The 24,622-nt window shown below is 39.3% G+C and overlaps 1 protein-coding gene and 1 non-coding gene across 7 annotated transcripts in view; both read left to right on the top strand.

Moving 5' to 3' along the window:
* Positions 1-24,622, top strand: part of CFAP91 (cilia and flagella associated protein 91) — a 146,907-nt gene that overhangs the window by 117,767 nt on the left and 4,518 nt on the right. For all 6 annotated transcript variants that reach the window (XM_060150538.1, XM_060150536.1, XM_060150534.1 and 3 more), the window contains one exon: positions 7,453-7,605. In XM_060150538.1, the coding sequence (XP_060006521.1) occupies positions 7,453-7,604 (152 nt within the window). In that variant the 3' untranslated portion in view covers position 7,605. The remainder of the gene's footprint in view (positions 1-7,452; positions 7,606-24,622) is intronic.
* On the top strand, positions 7,727-7,857 carry LOC132521413 (small nucleolar RNA SNORA31). Its single transcript, XR_009540863.1, has one exon. It is a non-coding gene; the product is annotated as a small nucleolar RNA SNORA31 (small nucleolar RNA).

Raw genomic sequence — 24,622 nt, 5'->3', positions numbered from 1 at the left:
CCATTTTGAGTTTATTCTTGTGTATGGTGTTAGAAAATGTTCTAATTTCATTCTTTTACATGTAGTTGTCCAGTTTTCACAACACCACTTATTGAAGAGACTGCCTTTTCTCCATTGTATATCCTTGCCTCCTGTGTCATTGATTGACCATGAGTGCCTGGGTTTATCTCTGGGCTTTCTATCCTGTTCCATTGATCTATATTTCTGTTTTTGTGCCAGTACCATATTGTCTTGATTACTGTAGCTTTGTAGTATAGTCTGAAGTTGGGGAGCCTGATTCCTCCAGCTTTGTTTTTCGTTCTCAGGATTGCTTTGGCTATTCAGGGTCTGTGTTTCCATACAAATCGTAAAATTTTTTCTTCTAATTCTGTGAAAAATGCCATTGGTAATTTGATAAGGATTGCATTGAATCTGTAGATTGCTTTCGATAGTACAGCCATTTTCACAGTATTGATTCTTCCAATCCAAGAACATAGTATATCTCTCCATCTGTCTGTGTCATCTTTTTGATTTTTTTTCATCAGTGTTTGATAGTTTTCCGTGTACAGGTCTTTTGCCTCCTTAGGTAGGTTTATCCTAGGTATTTTATTCTTTTTTTGTTGCAATGGTAAATGCGATTGTTTCCTTAATTTCTCTTTCTGATCATTCGTTGTTAGTGTATAGGAATGCAAGAGATTTCTGTGTATTAATTTTGTATCCTGTAACTTTACCAAATTCATTGATTAATTCTAACAGTTTTCTGGTGGCATCTTTAGGATTTTTTAGGTATATTATCATGTCATCTGCAAACAGTGACAGTTTTACTTTTTCTTTTCCAATATGTATTGCTTTTATTTTTTTCTCTGATGGCCATGGCTAGGACTTCCAAAACTATGTTGAATAATAGTGGTGAGAGTGGACATCCTTGTTCCTGATTTTAGAGGAAATGCTTTCAGTTTTTCACCATTGAGAATGTTTGCTGTGGGTCTGTCATATATGGCCTTTATTATGTTGAGATAGGTTCCCTCTATGCCCATTTTCTGGAGAGTTTTTATCATAAATGGTGTTGAATTTTGTCAAAAGCTTTTTCTACATCTATTGAGATGATCATACGGTTTTTATTCTTTAATTTGTTAATATGGTATATCACACTGATTGATTTTCATAATATTGAAGAATCCTTGTTTCCCTGTGATAAATACCACTTGGTCATTGTGTATGATCCTTTTAATGTGTTGTTGGATTCTGTCTGCTAGTATTTTGTTGAGGATTTTTGCATCTTTGTTCATTAGTGACATTGGTCTGTAATTTTTGTGTGTGTGTGACATCTTTGTCTGGTTTTGGTATCAGGGTGATGGTGGCCTTGTAGAATAATCTTGGGAGTGTTTCTCCCTCTGCAATTTTTGGAAGAGTTTGAGAAGGATAGGTGTTATCTCTTCTCTAAATATTTGATAGAATTCACCTGTGAAGCCATCTGGTCTTGGACTTTTGTTTCTTAATTTTCAATTTCATTACTAGTGATTGGTCTGTTTATATTTTCTATTTCTTCCTGGTTCGGTCGGAAGGTTATCCCTTTCCAAGAATCTGTCCATTTCTTCCAGGTTGTCCATTTTATTGGCATATAGTTGCTTCCCTTTTTCATTTCTGATGTTATTTACTTGGGCCCTTTCTCTTTTTTTCTTGATGAGTTGAATAAAGGATTTATCAATTTTATCTTTTCAAAGAAACAGCTCTTAGTTTCATTAATCTTTTCTACTTTTTTAGAAATAGGCTCTTTTATTTATTACTGCATGGATGTTTATAATTTCTTTCCTTCAACTAACTTTTGTTTGTTCTTCTTTTTCTAGTTGCTTTAGGTTTAAGGTTAGATTCTTTATTTGAGACTTTTCTTTCCTGAAGTAGTCTTGTATCACACTATAAACTGTCCTCTTAGAGCTGCTTTTGCTGCATCCCAGAGATTTCAGATCACTGCATTTTTTTTATTTCATTTGTCTCCAAGTATTTTTTTTAAATTTCTTCTTTGATTTCTTCAGTGATCCCTTCAGTGATCCATTGGTTGTTTAGTGGCATATTGTTTGGCCTCCACATGTTTTTTTGCTGCTTTTTCTTGTACTTGGTTTCTAGTCTCATAGAGCTGTGATCAGAAAAGATGCTTGATAAGATTTCAATTTTCTTAAATTTACTGAGACTTGTTTTGTGGCCTAGCATGTAATTTATCCTGGAGAATGTTCCATGTGCACTTGCAAAGAATGTGTATTCTGTTGCTTTTGGAATGCGTGTTCTATATAAACATCTATTAAGTCCATCTGGTCTAGTGTGTCATTTAGGCCATTGTTTCCTTATTAATTTTCTGTGTGGATGACCTGTCCATTGATGTAAGTGGGGTGTTAAAGTCCCTAGTACAGTAAGTCTCCTACATACAAACGAGTTCCCTTCGGAGAGCACATTCATAAGTCCCATTTGTTCCTTAAGTCCAACAAAGTTAGCCTAGTTACCCAACTAACACAATCAGCTATATAGTACTGTATTGTAATAGGTTTATAATGCTTTTCACACAAATAATACATTAAAAACACAAAAAATATAGAAAACATTTTTAATCTTACAGTACAGTACTTCAAAAAGTACAGCAGAAGGGCTTCCCTGGTAGCGCAGTGGTTGAGAGTCCGCCTGCTGATGCAGGGGATGTGGGTTCGTGCCCCAGTCCAGGAGGATCCCATGTGCTGCGAGCTGCTGGGCCCGTGAGCCATGGCCGCTGAGCCTGTGCATCCGGAGCCTGTGCTCCGCAACAGGAGAGGCCACAACAGTGAGAGGCCTGCATACTGCAAAAAAAAAAAAAAAAAGTACAGTAGAGGAGTACGACAATTGGCACACAGGGCATTTTCGCATCTTTGAAAGTTTGCAACTTGAAGGTTTACACGTAGGGGACTGTATTGGAAACCTGGATGGAGTCAAAAGAGAGAGCAAAGATTAAAATGTCTGTGGGTTTTCTATAAACATGTAACTTTCTAGATGAAAACTATTCTTACAGAAAATCTGTTTGTATTTCGTTGCAGATAAATTTCTGAATAATTCCTCAGTAGGGATTGCCTGTTTTCATTGCCTGTGACAGAGGGACCCATATTATAGATCTTGTTGTTAAATAAATTAGGAAATTCTTTAACACACACACACACACACAAAGTTCCTAGTATTATGTGCTACTGTTGATTTTCGCCCTTTATGTCTGTTAATATATGTTTAAGTGTTCCTATGTTGGGTGCATATATATTTACAACTGTTACATTTTCTTCTTGGATTAATCCCTTGATTATTATGTAATGTCTCCTTCTTTGGCTCTCCTAACAGTCTTTGTTTTAATGTCTATTTTATCTAAGTATTGCACCCCTGCTTCTTGTTGATTTCTTTTTGCATGTAATACCTTTTTCCATCCTCTCACTCTCAGTCTGTGTCTTTAGATCTCAACTGAGTCTCTTGTAGGCAGTATATATATGGCTTTTATTTTTGTATACATTCAGTCACTATGTCTTTTGATTAGAGAATTTATTCCATTTACATTTAAAGTAATTATGGACAGGTAGGTATTTCCATTTTTTAATTGCTCTGGGGTTGTTTTCTGTAACTCTTTTTTGTTCCTTTCTTCTTTCCTTCGCTTCCCTTGTGATTTGATGATTGTTTTCAGTGTTGTTTGGCTTCCTGTCTCTTTTTTTGTGTGTATCTATTATAGATTTTTGGTTTATGGTTACCATTAGGTTTATACATAGATGTAGATAAGTCTATCTCTATCTATATATGATTATTTTAAGTGCTTATCTCTTAATTTCAAACACATTTTAACAACTCTGCATTTTTACTCCCCTCCCTTTTTGCAATTACTGTTTTTGTCATCGTATTTTATATCTAGTTTTATGTATCCCTTAACGGCTTATTGTGGATATAGGTGATTTTACTACTTTTGTCTTTTAACCTTCCTATTAGCTTTGTATGTGGTTGATTTACTACCTTAACTTTACTACCTTATACTTACCTTTACCAATGAGCTTTTTCTTTTCATAATTTTCATGTTTCTAGTTGTGGCCTTTTCTTTTTCACTTAGAGAAGTCCCTTTAACATTTCTTGTAAAGCTGATTTGGTGGTACTGAACTCTTTTAGCTTTTGCCTGTCTGTAAAACTTTTGATCTCTTCATCAAATCTGAATGAAAGACTTGCCAAGTAGAGTATTCTTGGTTGTGGGTTTTCCCTTTCATCACTTCAGCTATATCTTGCCACTCTTTTCTGGCCTGCAGAGTTTCTGCTGAAAAGTCATCTGATAGCCTTATGGGAGTTCCCTAGTACATAACTTGTTGCTTTTCCCTTGCTACTTTTAATAATATCCCTTTGTCTTTGATTTTTCCATTTTAATTACAGAGTGTTTTGGTGTGGTCCTCTTTGGGTTGATCATGTTTGGGACTCTCCGTGCTTCCTAGACTTGCATGTTTGTTTCATTTCACAGGTTAGGGAAGTTTGCAGCTGTTTTGGCTTCAAATATGTTCTCCGTCCCTTTCTCTGTCTTCTCCTTCTGGGACCCCTGTAATGTAAATGTTAGTATATGTGATGTTTTCCCAGAGGTCTCTTAAAAAACTGTCCTCATTTCTATGCTTTTTTTCTATTCAGCTTGAATGATTTCCACTAATCTGTCTTACAGCTTGCTGATCCATTCCTCTGTATTACTTAATCTACTGTTGATTCCTTCTAGTGTATTTTTCATTTCAGTTATTATATTTTCATCTGTTTGGTTCTTTATATTTTCTAACTCTTTGTTAAAACCTTCTAACCTCACTCTGTTCATCCGTTCTCTAGAGTTCCTTTTTTTGTTGCTGTTCTGCCTTATTTTTTTATTGAAGAATAGTTGATTTACAGTGTTGTGTTGATTTCTGCTGTACAGAAAAGTGATTCAGTTATACATATATATACATTCTCTTTTTATATTCTTTTCCATTATGGTTTATCACAGGATATTGAATATAAGTTCTCTATGCTTTACAGTAGGATCTTGTTTATCCATTCCATGTCTGGTGAGTGGGTCCAGATTCTGCGGAGGCTGGCTGAGGGGCCCAAAGTGTCTCAGAGCTGGTATTGGCCTGCTGGTGGGTGGGGCTGGGGCCCAGCAGGTCTGGGGTTGGTGCCAGCCTACTGATAGGTTGAGCCAGGTCCCAAGGTCTCTTGCTGCAGGCCCTGGGGGTCCCAGTTATAGTGCTTGTGTGCTCTGGTGGACAGGGCAATGTCCATGAGTGGCTGTGGGCTCAAGGTGTTTTAAGGTAACCTGCCCACTGGTGGGTGGGGCTGTGTCCCTGCCCAGCTAGTCGCTTGGCCTGAGGCATTCCAGTACCGGTGCCTACAGGCTGGTGGGTGTGGGCGGTACTGGGTCCTGAGGCTGATGAGCTAGAGCACCATTTACAAAATGGTGCTCACCAGCACCTGTGTCCATGTGGTAGAAAAAGCTCCCCAAAGTGGTTACCATGAGTGTCTGTGTCCCCAGGGTGAGGTCCAGTTGCCTCCTACCACCCCAGGAAACTCGCCAAGATCAGTGGGTGGGTCTGACCCAGGGTCCTTTCAAATTACTGCTTCTGCCCTGGGTGCCACAGTGTGTAAGATTTTGTGTGTACCTTTTAAGAGTGGAGTCTTGGGCTTCCCTGGTGGCGCAGTGGTTGAGAGTCCGTCTGCCGATGCAGGGGACACAGGTTCGTGCTCTGGTCCGGGAAGATCCCACATGCCACGGAGCGGCTGGGCCCATGAGCCATGGCCGCTGAGCCTGAGTGTCCGAAGCCTGTGCTCTGCAATGGCAGAGGCCACAACAGTGAGAGGCCTGCGTACCACAAAAAAAAAAAAAAAAAAGAGTGGAGTCTCTATATACCACAGCCCACAGGGTTTCCTGAAAGAAAGCCCCACTAGCCTTCAAAGCCAAATATTGTGGGTACTCATCTTTCCAGTGGAGGACCCCTGGGCTGTGGAGCCCAATGTGGGGTTCAGACCCCTCACTCCTTGGGGAGAACCTCTTCAATTCTAGTTATTTTCCTGTTTGTAGGTTGCCTACCAGGGGTACGGCTCTTGACTATACCCCAACCCCACTCATCCTACCCATCTTACTGTGGTTCTTTCTTTATATCTTTAGTTGTAGAGGTCTTTTCTGGTAGGTTTTGGTCTTTCTCATCAGTAGTTTCTCTGTAAATAGTAATTTTGGTGTGAGAGGAGGTGAGCTCAGAGTCTTCCTAATCCACCAACTCTCATTTTTCTAAAAGTTCATGGAGGGGAATGACCTTGAAGATCTTTATTCAGATGAAAATAATAGTAACTACCAAGGTGTAAATGCATACTAAGTTCCAGACAATGTACTAAGCATTTTTAGAAATACCTTATTTGAATTTCTTACAACATCTATAGATGTGTTCTCATAGTTCAGTTAAGGAAGTTGGTGCTTAGAGACATTATACAGTATGCAGATTGTACATGGTCTGTGTGGCTCCAAAGTCCCCATTCTTTCAACCATACTGCTCTGAAGTGTTGTAAGTTGCTTTGTGATTTACCCTATATAAACTAGCTGACACCTCAATAGCATAGAATCCACAGTACTGCTTATTATGCTTTACTAGCTGTATGACTTTAGGCAAATCATCTCTCTGTGTCTCAGTTGCCACATCTGAAAATGGGGATATTAATACTACTCTCTTAGGGTTGTGGGTGGCTTAAATGAATAAGTATATGCCAACTGCTTGAAACAGCCTGGCACAAAGTAAGGACAAATGCTAACTGCTGTCATCATCATCATCACAATTACCTCTTTCCAAGGCAAATGGGATGCTTAATGTACTAAGTCTTGGTAATAAATATTCTTAGAATGTGGAACTAGGACCAGCTTTTAAATCCGTGAGCTCAGAAACTCATCATTCAACAAGTACACTTCATATTAGGGACTAAGGCTCAAAGAGAAGTATGAAACAAGGTCTTTACCTTTATGCCATTTACAATCTAGGTAAACAAAATGTAACTCACATGAAGTACTTCAGTGCTGAACAGGTCTGTACAAACTCAAGTGTGGTCACGGTAAATGTGGGCTGACTCAGTCAAAGGAGACTTCCTGGAGGAGCTGGGACTTGCGCTAGGCTTTGCAGAAGGGCAGGATTTAGAATGCAGGCATTCCAGGTGAGGGAAGCTGCTAAGCAGTAGAATGGAGGCAAACCTGGTGGGGAGGAGCATGACCGGACTGAGCAGAGAGTGGAACAGGGGGAGCAGCAATAATAAGATTTGGGTTGAGTTACCCTTGGAATGTATCCTTCCAAAGCAGACAGCAGGTAATTTTTCTTTAATCCAGTCAGCCTTAAGTAAGAGAATATGTGGTTTGCAAAGTTATCATTTCTGTCACTACTCTCTTGAGAATCTTTGGGAATGATATGTTCCGACTTCCAGAGTAATAAGTCTTCTGTCCCTTTGGCACAGTGAGGAACGCACAGCGGAAGCACATCCTCGCAGCCCATAAGGTCATCCACAGGCACACGGAAGACATGCTCCAGAAGCACTGTGTTGAGCAACAGCAAGCATCAGACACTGAGCTACTTGAGGGAGAAACTGAAAATGAGCGAAACAGCTAAGGTGAGTTTGATTTTTCATCTGGAAGTAGAGAGGAGGACAAGCAGCCTCATTCAGCTCTGCGCTGTACTCTAACAGTCATAATGTGGAAAATGAAGCATTCCCACTTAAACTGGTGCATTTCATGCATCTATTTGACAGGCCTGAAGCAGTTACTGTTTGCTAAGCTTTCCACTACAGAGTCAAGAAAAAAGTGTCCTCATGCTTTCTTTCTGTCTGATTGTGGCAGCCCAGATTGAATGGGGGAATACAGGGGAAAAAATTAGTGCATTTCATCTGGGTTATGGAATCTGCTATTGAAAGTTGTTAGAGAACAGAGTTGATATGACAGAAACTGGACTCTTGTGACCAGAAAACAGGACTCAAAGTTACTTTTATAGGTTCTTTTAGCATATGACTGTATGCCATCACAGATAAAGCTACAAAATGTGTCAGTGTTACTAAAAAAAAAAAAGCTTGTTCTTAGGGGGTACGTTGTCTAACTCCACATCGCACTGTTCTAGCTATAAACATGGCATGAGGCACAGCCTGCCCAATTCTAGCCCTGATGCCCTCTGCAGTATCAACCAGGGGCCTGGTCTTAGGTGCAACTGAACATTCATACTCACAAGACTAATAGGCCATATTTGGTATGATTTGAGTATCAATCTACTCAGAAAGACAGATATAATACAGGACCCACAGCTTCCAGCAGGGCAGCATCAGGTGTTTCTCTTCCTGTGGGAGCTCTCACTGAATCCACACAGAAGACCACATAGCTGTTTCCTTTAGCCCCCAGGTTACAAAGCTCAGGTGCAAGGAAAAGAGACCAGGTGCATTGGGTGGGTGCAGGAGCTGCCCTGGTTTACATGCTCCTGGACCAGTATCTCTTGTAATAATTCCATCAGCATAGTTTCCAGGGCCGCCCCCCCCCCCCACAATGGATTTGCCCAGTTACAAAAGTCAGCACACTTAGGAAACCTGAAAGTTACAGTTTCCTGTTAGGTATTAATAACTTATTTATAATTCCTCCAAGTCAGATGCTAGTTCCAATCAGGGGTCGTTTTTACCTTAAGTAGTGTTGCTTAGTAACACAGTTGACACGTACCACCTTATCACATTACTGGAAAACAGAGCTAGAGGGTCAGTTCAAAGTAAAATCTCATGATAAGGGGAAACGGAGTGAACCTTTTGCCTCTACCTTGTCCCTTAACACCCCCATGGTAGAGGCACGTCATCTGCTATTTTGGCCTTGAGGGTGTGCCCTCAGGTTAGGGAAGGTACTAAGGCTTTAGGGGGAAATTTGCACCTGGCATTGAGAAGGTTTGGGTGTTGGTAGCTCTACCTCTAACTATATAATCTTACACAAATAATTTCGCTTCACTTGAGGTTTACCCATGAACATGTGACCAAGAGACCTTCTTCTGCAGGGAAATCTACTGGGACATTAAGTATCAGAGAGGCGCATGGAAGGAAGTTTCAGATGAGGGGGCAGTTAAGAAAGAGAGTAGAGGGAAAACTGATAATTCTTAAATAACAAACTATGGCTATAAATTACAGCAGAAAATCCTTTGTTTTTCATTAATAATGAAATAACCTCTGAAATCACTGAAGATATAAGCCATGTATTTACATATAATGTTATATACTATTCTATATAATATAAATTCAAGGATCAAAGCCTTTTGCCTATCTATCTATTACTGTTAAAAATCAGCCTTAGAAATCCATTTCCTCTGTCAGGTCCCTTGGGTCTCTCTCTATATGGTTGATGTTGGAGAGTGAGGGAAGGAAGCTGAGAGCATGCACTGGGAAGAGCTCAGGTGCAAGGCATTGCTAGCCAATTCTCCAAGCAGATGAAGAATTGAGTGCCTTGGTCCTGAAACAGTGATCTGGACAGCATATCATCACAGCATTCTCTGGACATATAAACAAACAGACCCAGCTTTCTGGTGGAAGACAGGAGATGATGAGGGCTAACTTAAGGCAATAATAAAAATTATAACAATGAGCCTAGACACACAGCTGAGACAAGATGGCAGAGTAGAAGGACATGAGCTCTCTCCTCTTCTTATGGAAACACTGAAGTCACAACTAACTGCTGAACAAGAATTGACAAAAAAATGCTGGAACTTACCAAAAAAGATACCCTACATCCAAAGACAAAGAAAAAGCCACAACGAGATGGTAGGAGGAGCATGATAAAATCAAATCCCATACATGCCAGGTGGGTGACCCACAACCTGGAAAACAATTTTACCACAGAAGTTCACCCACAGGAATGAAGGTTCTGAGCCCCCTGTCAGGCTCCCCAGCCTGGGGGTCTGGCAATGGGAGGAGAGCCCCCAGAGAATCTGGCTTTGAAGGCCATCAGGTTTTGATCACAGGAATTCCACAGGACTGGGGGAAACTCCACTCTTGGAGGGTGTGCACCATGAACCAGGGAGAAAAGCAGTAACCTCATAAGAGACTGGGTAGTCTTACCTGCTAGTATTGGAGGGTCTCCTGTGGAGGCGTGCACCTGTGGCTCACTGCAAGGACAAGAACACTGGTGGCAATAGTTCTGGGGAGTACTCATTGGCGTGAGCCCTCCTGGAGGCCACCGTTTTCTCACCAAGACCTGGCCCCACCCAACAGCCTATAGGCTCCACTGCTGGGACACCTCAGGCCAAACAACCAACAGGGTGGGAACACAGCCCCACCCATCAACAGACAGGCTGCTTAAAGTCTTCCTGAGCATGCAGCTGCCTGATAAACATACCCCTTGACATGGCCCTGCCCCTCAGAGGGACAAGAGCCAGCTCCACCCACCACTGGGCAGAAACCAGTCCCTCCCACCAGGAAGCCTACACAAGCCTCTTAGCCTCATCCACCAGGGGGCAGGCAGCAGAAGCAAGAAGAACTACAACCCTGCAGCCTGCGGAACAGAAACTGCAATTACAGAAAGTTAGACAAAATGAGACAGTAGAGGAATGTGTCCCAGATGAAGGAACAAGATAAAACTCCAGAAGAACAACTAAGTGAAGGGGAGACAGGCAGTCTACCTGAAAAACAATTCAGAGTAATGATAGTAAAGATGATCCAAGATCTCAGAAAAAGAATGAAGGCACAGATTGAGAAGATCTTTGTTTAACAAAGAGCTAGAAGCTTTAAAGAACAAACAGAGATGAACAATACAATAACTGAAATGAAAGATATATGAGAAGGAATAACTGAGGCAGAAGAACAGATAAGTGAGCTGGAAGACAGAATGGTGGAAATCACTGCTGTGGAACAGAACAAAGAAAAAAGAATGAGAAGAAATGAGGACAGTATAAGAGACCTCTGGGACAACATTAAACATACCAACACTTGCTTTATAAGGGTCCCAGAAGGAGAAAGGACCTGAGAAAATATTTGAAGAGATGATAGCTGAGAACTTCCCTAACATGGGAAAGGAAACAGTCACCCAAGTCCAGGAAGTGCAGAGAGTCCCAGGCAGAATAAACCCAAGAAGGGATACACCAAGACACACAGTGATGAAATTGACCAAAATTAAAGACAAAGAAAAAAACCTTAAAAGCAACATACAAGGCAATTCTCACAAGGTTATCAGCTGATTTCTCAGCAGAAACTCTGCAGGCCAGAGGGGAGTCACATGATATATTTAAACTGATGAAAAGGAAGAACCAATAACCAAGAATAAGCTACCCAGCAAGGCTCTCAGATTCGATGTTGAAATCAAAAGCTCAAGCAAAAGCTAATAAGAGAATTCAGTACCACCAGACCAGCTTTGCAACAAATGCTGAATGAAATTTTCTAGGTGGAAAAGAAAAGGCCACAATTAGAAACAAGAAAATTATGAATGGAAAAACTCACCGGTAAAGGCAAACATATGGTAAAGGTAGGAAATCATCTACACACAAATAGTGTATCAAAACCAGCAATCATGAGAAAAGGAGCGCACAAATGCAGGCTATTGGAAATGCATTTGAAATTAAAAGACCAGCAACTCAAAACAATTTTGTTTATATATAGACAGCTATATCAAAACCTCATGGGAATGGCAAACCAAAAATCTACAATAGATAAACACACAAAAAAGAAAAGAAATCCAAACACAACACTGAAGTCAGTCATCAAATCACAAGAGAAGGGAACAAAAGAGGAAGGGAATAAAAAAGACCTACAAAAACAAATCCAAAACAATTAACAAAATGGCAATAAGAAAATACATATCAATATTTACCTTGAAAATAAATGGAGTATATGCCACAACCAAAAAACACAGACTGGCTGAATGGATACAAAAACAAGACCCATATATATGCTGTCTACAAAAGACCCATTTCAGATATAGGGACACATACAGACTGAAAGTGAGGGAATGGAAAAAGGGATTCCATGTAAGTGGAAATCAAAAGAAAGCTGGAGTAGCAATATTCATATCAAACAAAATAGACTCTAAAATAAAGACTATTTACAAGAGACAAAGGCCACTACATAATGATCAAGGGATTAATCCAAGAAGAAGATACAACAATTGTAAATATGTATGGACCCAACATAGGAGCACCTCAATATATAAGGCAAATACTAACAGCCATTAAAGGAGAAATCCCCCACATAATAATAGCGGTGGACTTTAATACCCCACTTTCATCAATGCACAGATCATCCAGAAAGAAAATAAGGAACCACAGGCCTTATATGACACATTAGACCAAGTGGGCTTAATTGATATTTATAGAGCATGCCATTCAAAAGCAGCAGAATACACATTCTTCTCAAGTGCACATTCTTCTCCAGGATTGATCACATGCTGGGCCACAAAGTGAGCCTCAGTAAATTTAAGAAAACTGAAATCATATCAAGCATCTTTTCTGACCACAACGCTATGGGATTAAAAATCAACTACAAGAAAATAAACTATAAAAAACACATGGAGTCTAAAGAGTATGCAATTAAACAACCAATGGATCACTGAAAAAATCAAAGAGGAAATAAAAAATACCCAGAGACAAAACAAAAGCATGACAATCGAAAACTTATGAAACACTTCAATCCAGAGAGGGTAGCTTTTTTTACAGCACAGATAGAGGATGTCTCCCAGGAAAGTAAAATATCAGTCCCCCTCTCTGGAATGGAATTTACTCTCTTGTACTCCACAGCAAAGTTTCTCTCTCTCTCTCTGTCTCTCTCTGTCTCTCTCTCTGTCACTCTCTCTCTCTCTCATATGAACAGGAATCCAGCAGCCCTATATAATGTCTGTCTTTCCCCTTGTGGAGTTCCTTATCCATACTGTACCCCAAAACATATGCATGTGCCATCTAGCCCTCACCAAATCACCGTTGTGAGAACTGATTTCTCACAAGGTTTTCTGTGAGTAGTAAGTGGTTCTTGTCTCTGACTCAAAGAATCTTCTGTACCCACACATGTACACACACATGTACATACATTAAAAAAAACTTATGGGACGCAGCAAAAGCAGTTCTAAGAGGGAATTTTACAGCAATACAATCATACCTCAAGAAACAAGAAAAATCTCAAATAAACAACCTAACATACACCTAAAGCAACTAGAGAAAGAAGAACAAACAAAACCCAAAGTTAGTAGAAAGAGCGAAATCGTAAAGATCAGAGCAGAAATAAATGAAATAGAAATGAAGAAAACAATAGAAAAGATCAATGAAACTAAAAGCTGGTTCTTTGAAAAGATAAACAAAATTGATAAGCCTTTAGCCAGACTCATCAAGAAAAAGAGGGAGAAGGCTCAAATCAATAAAATTAGAAATCAAAAAGGAGAAGTTGGGCTTCCCTGGTGGCGCAGTGGTTTAGAGTCCGCCTGCCGATGCAGGGGACACGGGTTCGTGCCCCGGTCTGGGAAGATCCCACATGCCGCGGAGTGGCTGGGCCCGTGAGCCATGGCCACAGAGCCTGCGCGTCCAGAGCCTGTGCTCCGCAACGGGAGAGGCCACAACAGTGAGAGGCCCGCGTACAGCAAAAAAAAAAAAAAAAAAAAAAAAAAAAAAGGAGAAGTTACAATGGACACCACAGAAATACACAAGAACATAAGCGACTACTACAGGCAACTATATGCCAATAAATGGACAACCTAGTAGAAATGGACGAATTCTTAGAAAGATACAATCTCTCAAGACTGAACCAAGAAGAAATAGAAAATATGAACAGGCCAATCACAAGTACTGAAATTGAAACTGTGATTTAAAAACTTACAACAAACAAAAGTCCAGGACTAGATGGCAGGTCACAGGTGAATTCTATCAGCCATTTAGAGAAGAACTAACACCTATCCTTCTCATTTAGAGAAGAGCTAACACCTATCCTTCTCAAACTCTTCCAAAATGTAGCGGAGGGAGGAAGACTCTCAAACTCATTCTATGAGGCCAACATCAACCTAATACCAAAACCAAACAAAGATAACACCAAAAAAAAAAAAAAAGCAAGAAAAGAAAGGAAAGAGAGAGAGAGAAAGAGAAAGCAAGAAAAGAAAAGAAAGAAAGAAAATAAATTTAGAGGCCAATATCACAGATGAACACAGATGCAAAAATCCTCAACAAAATACTAGCAGACAGAATCCAACAACACATTAAAAGGATCATACACCATGATCAAGTGGTATTTATCCAGGGATCAAGGATTCTTTAATATTTGCAAATCAATGTGATACACCATATTAAGAAATTGAAGAATAAAAACCATATGATCGTCTCAATAGATGCAGAAAAAGCTTTTGACAAACTTCAACACCCATTTATGATAAAAACTCCCCAGAAAGTTGAGGAACCTACCTCAACAGAATAAAGGCCATGTATAAAGACATGGCATAAAGACATGGCATAAAGACATGGCATAAAGACAAATTTACAGGTAACATCATACTCACGAATTGAAAAGCTGAAAGCATTTTCTCTAAGATGAGGAACAAGAATGTCCACTCTCACCACTTTAATTCAACATAGTTTTGGAAGTCCTAGCCATGGCATTCAGAGAAGAAAAAGAAATAACAGGAATCCAAATTGGAGAAGAAAAACTCACTCTTTGCAGACGACATGATACTATACATAGAAGCTCTTTTTAAGATGCTACCAGAAGGGACTTCTCTGGTGGTGCAGTGGTTAAAAATCTTCCTGCCACTGCAGGGGACACGGGTTTGAACCTTGGTCCAGGAAGATCCCACATGCCATGGAGCAACTAAGCCCATGTGCCACAACTACTGAGCATGCACTCTAGAGCCCGTGAGCCACAACTACTAAGCCCGCGTGCCACAACTACTAAAGCCCGCGTGCCTAGAGCCCATGCTCCACAACAAGAAAAGCCACCGTGATGAGAAACCCACACACCGCAATGAAGAGTAGCCCCCACTTGCTGCAACTAGAGAAAGCCTGTGCACAGCAATGAAGACCCAACACAGCCAAAAATAAATAAATAAATTTACATATTAAAAAAAAGATGCTACCAGAAAACTACCAGAGCTCATCAGTTAATTTGATAAAGTTTCAGGATACAAAATAAGTATGCAGAAATCTGTTGCATTTCTATACATTAATAACAAAAGTTCAGAAAGAGAAATTAAAGAAACAATCCCACTTACCATCACATCAAAAAGACTAAAACACCTAGGAATAAACCTACCTACGGAGGCAAAAGACCTGTACTCCGAAAATTATAAGATACTGATGAAACAAATCGAAGATGACACAAACAGATGCAAAGTTATACCATGTTCTTGGATTGGAAGAATCAATATCGTCAAAATGACTATACTACCCAAGGCAATCTACAGATTCAATACAACCCCTATCAAATTACCAATGGCATTAGAATAAAACATTTAAAAATTTGCATGTTAATAGAAAAGACCCCAAATAGCCAAAGCAATCCTAAGAAAGAAAAATGAAGCTGGAGGAATCAGGTTCCCAAACTTCAGACTATACTACAAAGCTACAGTCATCAAGATAGTATGGTACTGGCACAAAAACAGAACTATAAATCAATGGAACAGGATAGAAAGCCCAGAAATAAATGCACCTATGGTCAATTAATGAACAATAAAGGAGGCAAGAGTTTACAATGGAGAAAAGACAGCCTCTTCAATAAGCGGTGCTGGGAAAACTGGACTGCATGTAAAAGAATGAAATTAGAACACTCCCTAACACCATACACAAAAATAAACTCAAAATGGATTAAAGACCTAAATGTAAGACCAGATACTATAAAACTCTTAGAGGAAAACATATAACACTCTGACATAAATCGCAGCAATACCTTTTTCAACCCATCTCCAGAGTAATGGAAATAAAAACAAAAGTAAACAAATGGGACCTAATTAAACTCAAAGGCTTTTGCACAGCAAAAGAAACCATAAACAAAATGAAAATACAACCCACAGACTGGGGGAAAAGATTTGCAAATGATACGACTGACAAGGGATTAGTTTCCAAAATTTACAAACAGCTCATGCAGCTCAATATCAGAAAAACAAACAACCCAATCAAAAAATGGGCAGAAGACCTTAGGAGACATTTCTCCAAAGAAAACATACAGATGGCCAAGAGGCACGTGAAAAGATGTTCAACAATGCTAATAATTAGAGAGATGCAAATCAAAATTACAATGATATATCATCTCACACCAATCACAAAGGCCATCATCAAAAAATCTGCAAAAAATAAATGCTGGAGAGGGTGTGGAGAAAAGGGGACCCTCCTACACTGTTGGTGGGAATGTAAACTGGTGCAGCCACATAGAAAACAGTATGGAGGTTCCTTAAAAAACTAAAAATAGAATTACCATATGATCCAGCAATCCCACTTCTGGGCATATATCTGCAGAAAACCATGCTCCAAAAGGATACATGCATCCCAATGTTCATTGCAGCACTGTTTACAATAGCCAAGACATGGAAGCAACCTAAGTGTCCATTGACAGATGAATGCATAAAGAAAATACGGTTCATATATACAAGGGAATACTACTCAGCCATAAAAAAGAACGGAATAACGCCATTTACAGCAACATGGATGGACCTGGAGATTATCATACTAAGTGAAGTCAGTCAGACAGAGATAGACAAATATCATATGACATCGCTTATATGTGGAATTTTAAAAAAGATGATACAAATGAACTTATTTACAAAACAGAGACTCACAGAGTTAGAGAATGAACTTATGGTTACCAATGGGGAACGGTGCGGGGGAGTTTGGGATTGACATGTAACACACTCCTATATTTAAAATAGATAGCCAACAAGGATCTACTGTATAGCACAGGGAACTCTGCTCAATACCCTGTAATAATGTAAATGGGAAAATAATTTGAAAATGAATAGATACATGTATATGTATAACTCAATCACTTTGCTGTACACCTGGAACTAACACAACATTGTTAATCAACTATACTCCAATATAAATTAAAAATAAATCATGTTTAATGTTGGGGTAGTCATTTTTCTTACATGCAAATTAAATAAGATTAATAACTTACATAGTTTGAATTGAATACATCTGCATTTACTTCTGAGTATATAATACCTGTTCTATGACATCTACGGTGATCTTTGAAATTAAGCCATAAGAGTTTTAAAATGATTCTTTCTTTTATACTTAGGTTTTTTGTTTTTAAAATTTTATTTAACTTATTTATTTTTGGCTGCATTGGGTCTTTGTTGCTGTGTGTAGGCTTTCTCTAGTTGTGGCAAGTGGGGGCTACTCTTCATTACAGTGCACAGGCTTCTCACTATAGGGCTTCAGTAGTTGTGGCACATGGGCTCAGTAGTTGTGGCTCACGGGCTCCAAAGCGCAGCCTCAGTAGTTGTGGCACACAGGCTTGGTTGCTCCACGGCATGTGGGATCTTCCTGGACCAGGGCTTGAACCCGTGTCCCCTGCATTGGCAGGCAGATTCTTAACCACTGCGCCACCAGGGAAGCCCTATACTTAGGTTTCAATGAAATGTATTTTACTTTCACTATGTAAAGCATGTTGTGGTTATAAAATATAGTTTCAAAAAAAACCTAGTTTCCAGGCTAGCTACAGACACTCAGCAAGGAAGGTTAACCAATGAATTAACACAGTATCTTCTTAATATTTTATTAAATGGTTGGAACATGATGCTTAGTTGCCCCCCTAGTATATATATCACTTCCTCTTCCTTCTCTCAGAGGGAAGGACAGATGTGAGGTTATTTAATAATATTTAGTGAGAGGGTCAGTAGGCATGGACTACTGATTAAAAACAAAATTTTTAAATCAGCTTAAAGACAACAGAGGTAATAAAATAGTGAGGCATTTCTGGAGGAAAATTTACGAGTAGAAAAATCCATTGAGCTGAGTCTGGCATTTGGAGCCATTTTTTCCCTTAGGGAATATGCAAATTCTAGTAAATGTGGCTGAAAAGCTGAGCAATACTTTCACAAGCTTTGCAAAACTAGAGGGACAAAAACTGTGGAGTCAAGGTTGAGTCCCTAGTAAACCTCCTCCATTTGGGCTGGGACTCCATAAGGTTATGCCCTAGTAGAAAGTGTTCACTGGAAGTAAATCACCCCTCAAATACACTACAGTTTAGCTTCTAATCATCTGAATGATCCAAGAAACCCTCAGTCCCATAAAACAAATTTAAAAAGATCCTTGATTCCTGTTGCCTCAAGGAAATTGTCAGGGACAACACTAAAATTCCCTTTGGAGAAAGTTGGCATCATCCTAGACCTCAATTTATTTTCACAATTTTTCATGAACAAGTTCCAGAACACAACAAGGATATCCGGTATATGAAGAGACATGACAATTTGAACAAGCAGCAGAAAGTACAGATAATAGAAACAGACCTAAAGGGATCTAAGCTATTGGAATTATTTAGACACAGGTTTTAGAATAACTATGCTTACTGCTATGTACTTCTAGCCTCCAGAATTGTGAGAAAATACATTTTTGTTGTTTAAGCCATCAGGTCTATGGTATTTTGTTATGGCAGCCCAATCTAAGATTTTGGTACCAAGAGTGAAGCGCTGCTATAACAAATACCTAAATGTGTGGAAGCAACTTTGGAACTAGATAATGTGTAGAGGTGGGAAGAGTTTTGAGATGCATGCTGGGAATATGGGTATTAAGGGCAATTCTGACAAGGTCTCAGATGGAAATGTGGAATGTGTTATTGGAAACTGGAGGAATGGCAATCCATATTATAAAGTGGCAAAGAACTTGGCTGAACTTTGTTCTAGTGTTCTGTGGAATATAGAACTTCTGAGCCATGAAATTGGATATTTAGCTGAGAAGACTTCTAAGCAAAGTGTTGAAGGAGCAGCCTGGTTCCTCATGACTGCTTTTATAGGTTTGAAAGGAGAGAGATGAACTGAAGAAGGAATTGTTAAGCAAAACAAACAAGAACTTGTACATCTGGAAAATTCTCAGCCTATCCATATTTCACAAGATGAGAAAATTCATTCTAAAAAAGAACACTAAGGGTGTGGCTGAACAACTATTTGATAAAGAGTCTATGGAATTATAAGAGTAGGAGCTCTGCCAGTTTGAAATGAAGGAATGGACACAAGATGAAGGAAGGCATCAGACTTCTTGGATTTGACAGGATGACATGATAGAGCCATTATGCTTCAAATGTGCACAGTTCTTTAAGAAGAGGGAAAAATAATCCTGAAGGCTTATCAACCACTTCCTCGGTTTCAACAGGTCAGATGGCCTCTGCCCAGAACCTTAAGGATGGGACCACCTATGGCACCCTACCCTGGCAGGGGTGCAGCAACAGGATCCCCACCGAGGCTGTGGGGATGAGGGACGAAAAAGCTGGAGGGGTGGGGCCATCCCCAGAGCCATTGGAGTAATGCTGCCATCCCAGTGGACCTGGAAGGCAGGACACTGAGCCAAAGGGGATTAATCTTGAGCTTTAAGATCCAATAGAATTTGTCTAGCTAGGCTTTGGACTTGCTTGGGACCCATTACTCTTTTCTTCCTTCTGATTTCTCCCTTCTGGAATGGGAATATCTGTCCTATGCCTGTCCCACCATTGTATTTTAGAAGTACATAATGTGTCTGGTTCACCGCTGGAGAGGAATATTGCCTCAGGACGAATCGTACCTTGAGTCTCACCCACGTCTGATTTAGATGAGAATTTGGACTTCGGACCTTAGAGCTGATGCTTGAATGACTTAAGACTTTGGGGCTGTTGGCATGGAATGAATGTATTCTGCATGTGAGAAGGACATGAATTTTGGGAGGCTAGGATGGAATGCAATGCTCTGAACTGTGTCCCCCCCCCCAAATTCGTATGTTGAAGCCCTAACCTCCAATATGATGGCATTTGGAAATGAGGACTGTGGGATACAATTAGGATTAGATGATATCATGAGGGTGGGTCCCCCATGATGGGAATAGTGCTCTTATAAGAAGAGACACCAGAGAGCTTGCTCTCTCTCTCTTTCCCTGCCATGTGAGGACACAGCAAGAAGGCAGCCATCTACAAGCCTGGAAGAGAGTCCTCCCCAGAAGCTAACCATGATGGCACCTTGATCTTGAACTTCTAGCCTCCAGAACTGTGAGAAAATAAATTTCTAATAGCCAAAACAATCTTGAGAAAGAAGAACAACGCTGGAGGTACGATACGCCCTGATTTCAAACTATACTACAAAGCTACAGTAATCAAAACAGTATGATACTGGCACAAAAATAGATAACTTGATCAATGGAAAGAACAGAGCCCAGTAATAAACCCACACTTATATGGGCAGTTATCTATGACAAAGGAGGGAAGAATATACAATGGGGATATGCAGCCTTTATAATAAATGGTGTTGGGGAAACTAGACAGCTACATGGAAAAGAATCAAACTGGACTACTTTCTCACACCATATACAAAAGTAAATTCAAAGTAAATTAAAGACTTAAATATAAGACCTGAAACCATAAAACTTCTAGAATAAAACACAGGTAGGATGCTCTTGGACATTGGCCATAGTAGTATATTTTTTCTTGCTATGTCTCCTTAGGCAAGGGAAACAAAGCAGAAATAAACAAATAGGACTATATCAAACTAAAAAACTTTTGCACAGTTAAGGAAACTAGCAACAAAATGAAAAGGCCACATACTGAATGGGAGAAAACATTTGCAAACGATATATACAGTAAGGGGTTAATATCCAAAATATACAAAGAACTCATATAACTCAACATCAAAAAAAACTCAATTAAAAAATAGGCAGAGGGGGACTTCCCTGGTGGTCCAGTGGTTGAGACTCCGCCTTCCAATGCAGGGGACACGGGTTTGATCCCTGATCAGAGAACTAAAATCCCACATGCCACGGGGCAACTAAGCCCATGCACCGCAACTACTGAGCCCGCATGCTTTAGAGCACGTGCACCACAACTACTGAGACTGTGCACCACAACTAGAGAGCCTGTGCACCGCAACACCTGAGCTCATGCGCTCTGGAGCCCGCATGCCACAAACAAAGAGAAGCCCGCGCACTGCAACAAAAGATCCCACCATGCTGCAATGAAGATCCCGCATGCCACAACTAAGACCCGATGCAGCCAAATAAATAATAACAATTTTAAAAAAACAGGCAGAGAATCCAAGTAGACTTTTTCCAAAGAAGACATACAGATGGCCAACAGGCACATGAAAAGATCCTCAACATCAATAATCATCAGAGAAATGCAAATCAAAACCACAATGAGGGCTTCCCTGGTGGCACAGTGGTTGAGAGTCCACCTGCCGATGCAGGGAATACGGGTTCGTGCCCCGGTCCTGGAAGATCCCACATGTCGCGGAGTGGCTGGGCCTGTGAGCCATGGCCACTGAGCCTGTGCATCTGGAGCCTGTGCTCCGCAACGGGAGAGGCCACAACAGTGAGAGGCCGCGTACCGCAAAAAAAAAAACCAAAAAAACCACAATGAGATATCACCTCACACCTGTCAGAATGACTATTATCAAAAAGACCACAAAAAACGAGTGTTGGCAAGGCTGTGGAGAAAAGGGAACCCTTGTGCACTGTTGGTGGGAATGTCAATTGGTGCAGCTACTATGGAAAACAGTACGGAAATTCCTCAAAAAATTAAAAATAGAACTACCATGTGATCCAGCAATTCCACTCCTGGGTATTTATCCAAAGAAAATGAAAACACTATTTAAAAAAGATATGTGCACCCCTATGTTCATAGCAGCATTATATACAGTTGCCAAGATATGGAAGGAAGCAACCTAAGTTCCCATCAGTAGATGAATGGGTAAAGAAGATGTGGTACATGTATACACAGTGGAATATTACTCAGCCATAAAAAAGAATGAAACCTTGCCATTTGTGATAACATGGATGGATCTACAGGATATCATTCTAAGTGAAATAAATCAGACCAAGAGAGACAAATACTGTATGATTTCACTTATATGTGAAATCTAAAAACAAAAGAAAAAATAAAATCATAACCATATAGAGAGTCATAGCTACAGAGAATGAAGAGGTGGTTTCCAGAGGGGAGGGGGTGGATGAAAGAGAGAAATAGGTGAGGGAGATTCCAGTTGCAAAATAAATGACTCTCGGGTAGGAAGTGTACAATTTGGGGAATATAGTCAAAAATTATGTAATATTTTTGCACGGTGACAGATCATAACTAGACTTATCGTGGGGATCATTTTGAAATGTATAGAAAAATCGAATCACTATGTTGTGTAACAAGAACTAACATAGTTTTGTTAAGTCAATTATACTTCAAAAACAAACTCAGAAAAAGAGATCGATTTGTGGTTACCAGAGGTGTGGGGGGAGAAGTGGAGACTGGACGAAGGCAATCAAAAGGTATAAACTTTCAGTTACAAGATAAATTAGTACTGGGGATGTAATAAACATGATAAATATAATGAACACTGCTATATGTTATATATGAAAGTGGTTAAGAGAGTAAATCCTGGGCTTCCCTGGTGGCGCAGTGGTTAAGAATCCACCTGCCAATGCAGGGGACACGGGTTCAAGCCCTGGTCCAGGAAGATCCCACATACAGTGGAGCAACTAAGCCCACGTGCCACAACTACTGAAGCCCACGCACCTAGATCCCATGCTCCACAACAAGAGAAGCCACCGTGATGAGAAGCCCGTGCACCACAACGAAGAGTAGCCCCTGCTCGCCCCAACTAGAGAAAGCCCACACGCAGCAACAAAGACCCAATGCAGCCAAAAATAAATAAATAAGTAATAAATGTATTTTTTTAAAGTTCTCTTTAAAAATAAAAAAGAGTAAATCCTGAGTTCTCATTTAAAAAGAAAAAGAAAATATGTTTGTTACTTAAGCTACCCAGTCTAAGGTATTTTGTTATGGCATCCTGAGCTAAGACACTTACTATGTTCAAAGAAATGAAAGTCAATATGGAAATTTTTAAGAGAACTAGAAATGATAAAAATGATATAGCAGATTTGAAGAAAATAGAAATTCTAGAATTTAAAAATACAGAAGTCAACATGAGAAACTCAATGAATAGATTTAAGAACAGGATATATACAGCTGAAGAGAAAATTCATAAATTAAAAGATCAGAATAATTTATCTAGAAAGAATCACAGAGACAAAGAATTGGAAACTACAGAAGAAAAGGATAGATGTAGTATAACTTAATCCTTAGGAAGCGACAAAAGGATAGTAGGCATGGACAATTGATTCAAGAAATCTGACTTCTAAGAGAAGAAATGTGTTGGGAAATAATATGAAATATGAATTTTCTAAAACCAATGAAAGGGTCAATGTTTAAGAAGGCTTCTTAACACCAAGTAGACAAAATAAAAAGAAATCTATACCTAGATGCATTTTAATATGACTACTGAAAACAAAAGAAAAGAAAAATCTTAAAACTGTTGAGAGAGAAAAGATGAATTACCTTTGTAAGAGCAATAAGTAAGCTGAGAGTTGACTTCTTACCAGAAACAAAGCCAGAAAATACTGGAATGATATATTCAATATGCTTAAAGAGTATAATAAAACAGGATTCTATACCTTTCAAAAATATCCTTGAGAATGACAATAAAAGACATTTTCAGATAAATGAAACAGAAAATTTGTCACTAGGAGATTTGCCCTACAATAAATCACTAAAGGGTGTTCTTCAAGCAGAAGGAAAATTATCCCAGTTGGAGATAAATGAAGGATCAACATGTGGATAAATATTTATTGATGGCATATAACACAATCAGAAGAAACAGCAACAATAGCAGCAGTACAGTTATACAACAACAATAGTATGTAAGTCAGAAAGGGCATAGATGGGTTAAATTGTTCCAAGGCACTTGCATTGTCTAGGAAGAGGATAAAAGTATCACCTAACATTACAGTTGGTAACTCAGGAAACATTTTGTATCCCTTAGGGTAAATCCTAAAGGATAGTGAAAAGATGTAATAAAAGAAAATGAAATAAATAAAAAACACTCAATACAAAAGGAGGACAGAAGGAGAGAAAAAGGAAACAGAACCAATAGAAAGCACTGAATAAAATGGTAGGTGTTTATCATTGATTCATCATTTAATTACATTAAATGTAGATAGACTAACTGCTCAAAGTCAAGTCAGAATTTGTCAGACTGAATTTAAAAAATAACTCAATTGTATGCCTTTTATATGTAAGATCTAAATATGCAGAATGGTTACAAGTTAAAGGAAAGTAAAAGATACCATGAAAACACCATCCACAGGAAAGCTGATGTTAACTATATTAATGACAAACAAAGACGACTTTAAGCCAGAAAGCACTTACTAGAGCAAAAGAGGGACACTTCATAAAGATAAAGGTTTAATTCATTGGGAAGGTATAATGAGTCACAATTTGAATATATCTAATAACATAGCCTCAACCTATATGAAGCAAAGGTTAAGAGAGCTGCAAGGAGAAACAGAAAAATCCGTAATAATGCTGGGAATTTTAATCTCTATCAGGAACTGATATGGCAAGCAGAGGAAAAAAACTAAAAAATAGAAGATTTGAGACATATAGTTAAGAAACTTCACCTAATAGACATTTATAGAATATTATACCCAACAACTCCAGG

The sequence above is a fragment of the Lagenorhynchus albirostris genome, chromosome 5 (assembly GCF_949774975.1).
Source record: "Lagenorhynchus albirostris chromosome 5, mLagAlb1.1, whole genome shotgun sequence".
In the NCBI taxonomy this organism is placed as follows: Eukaryota; Metazoa; Chordata; class Mammalia; order Artiodactyla; family Delphinidae; genus Lagenorhynchus; species Lagenorhynchus albirostris.
This window is presented reverse-complemented; position numbering and strand designations above follow the sequence as displayed.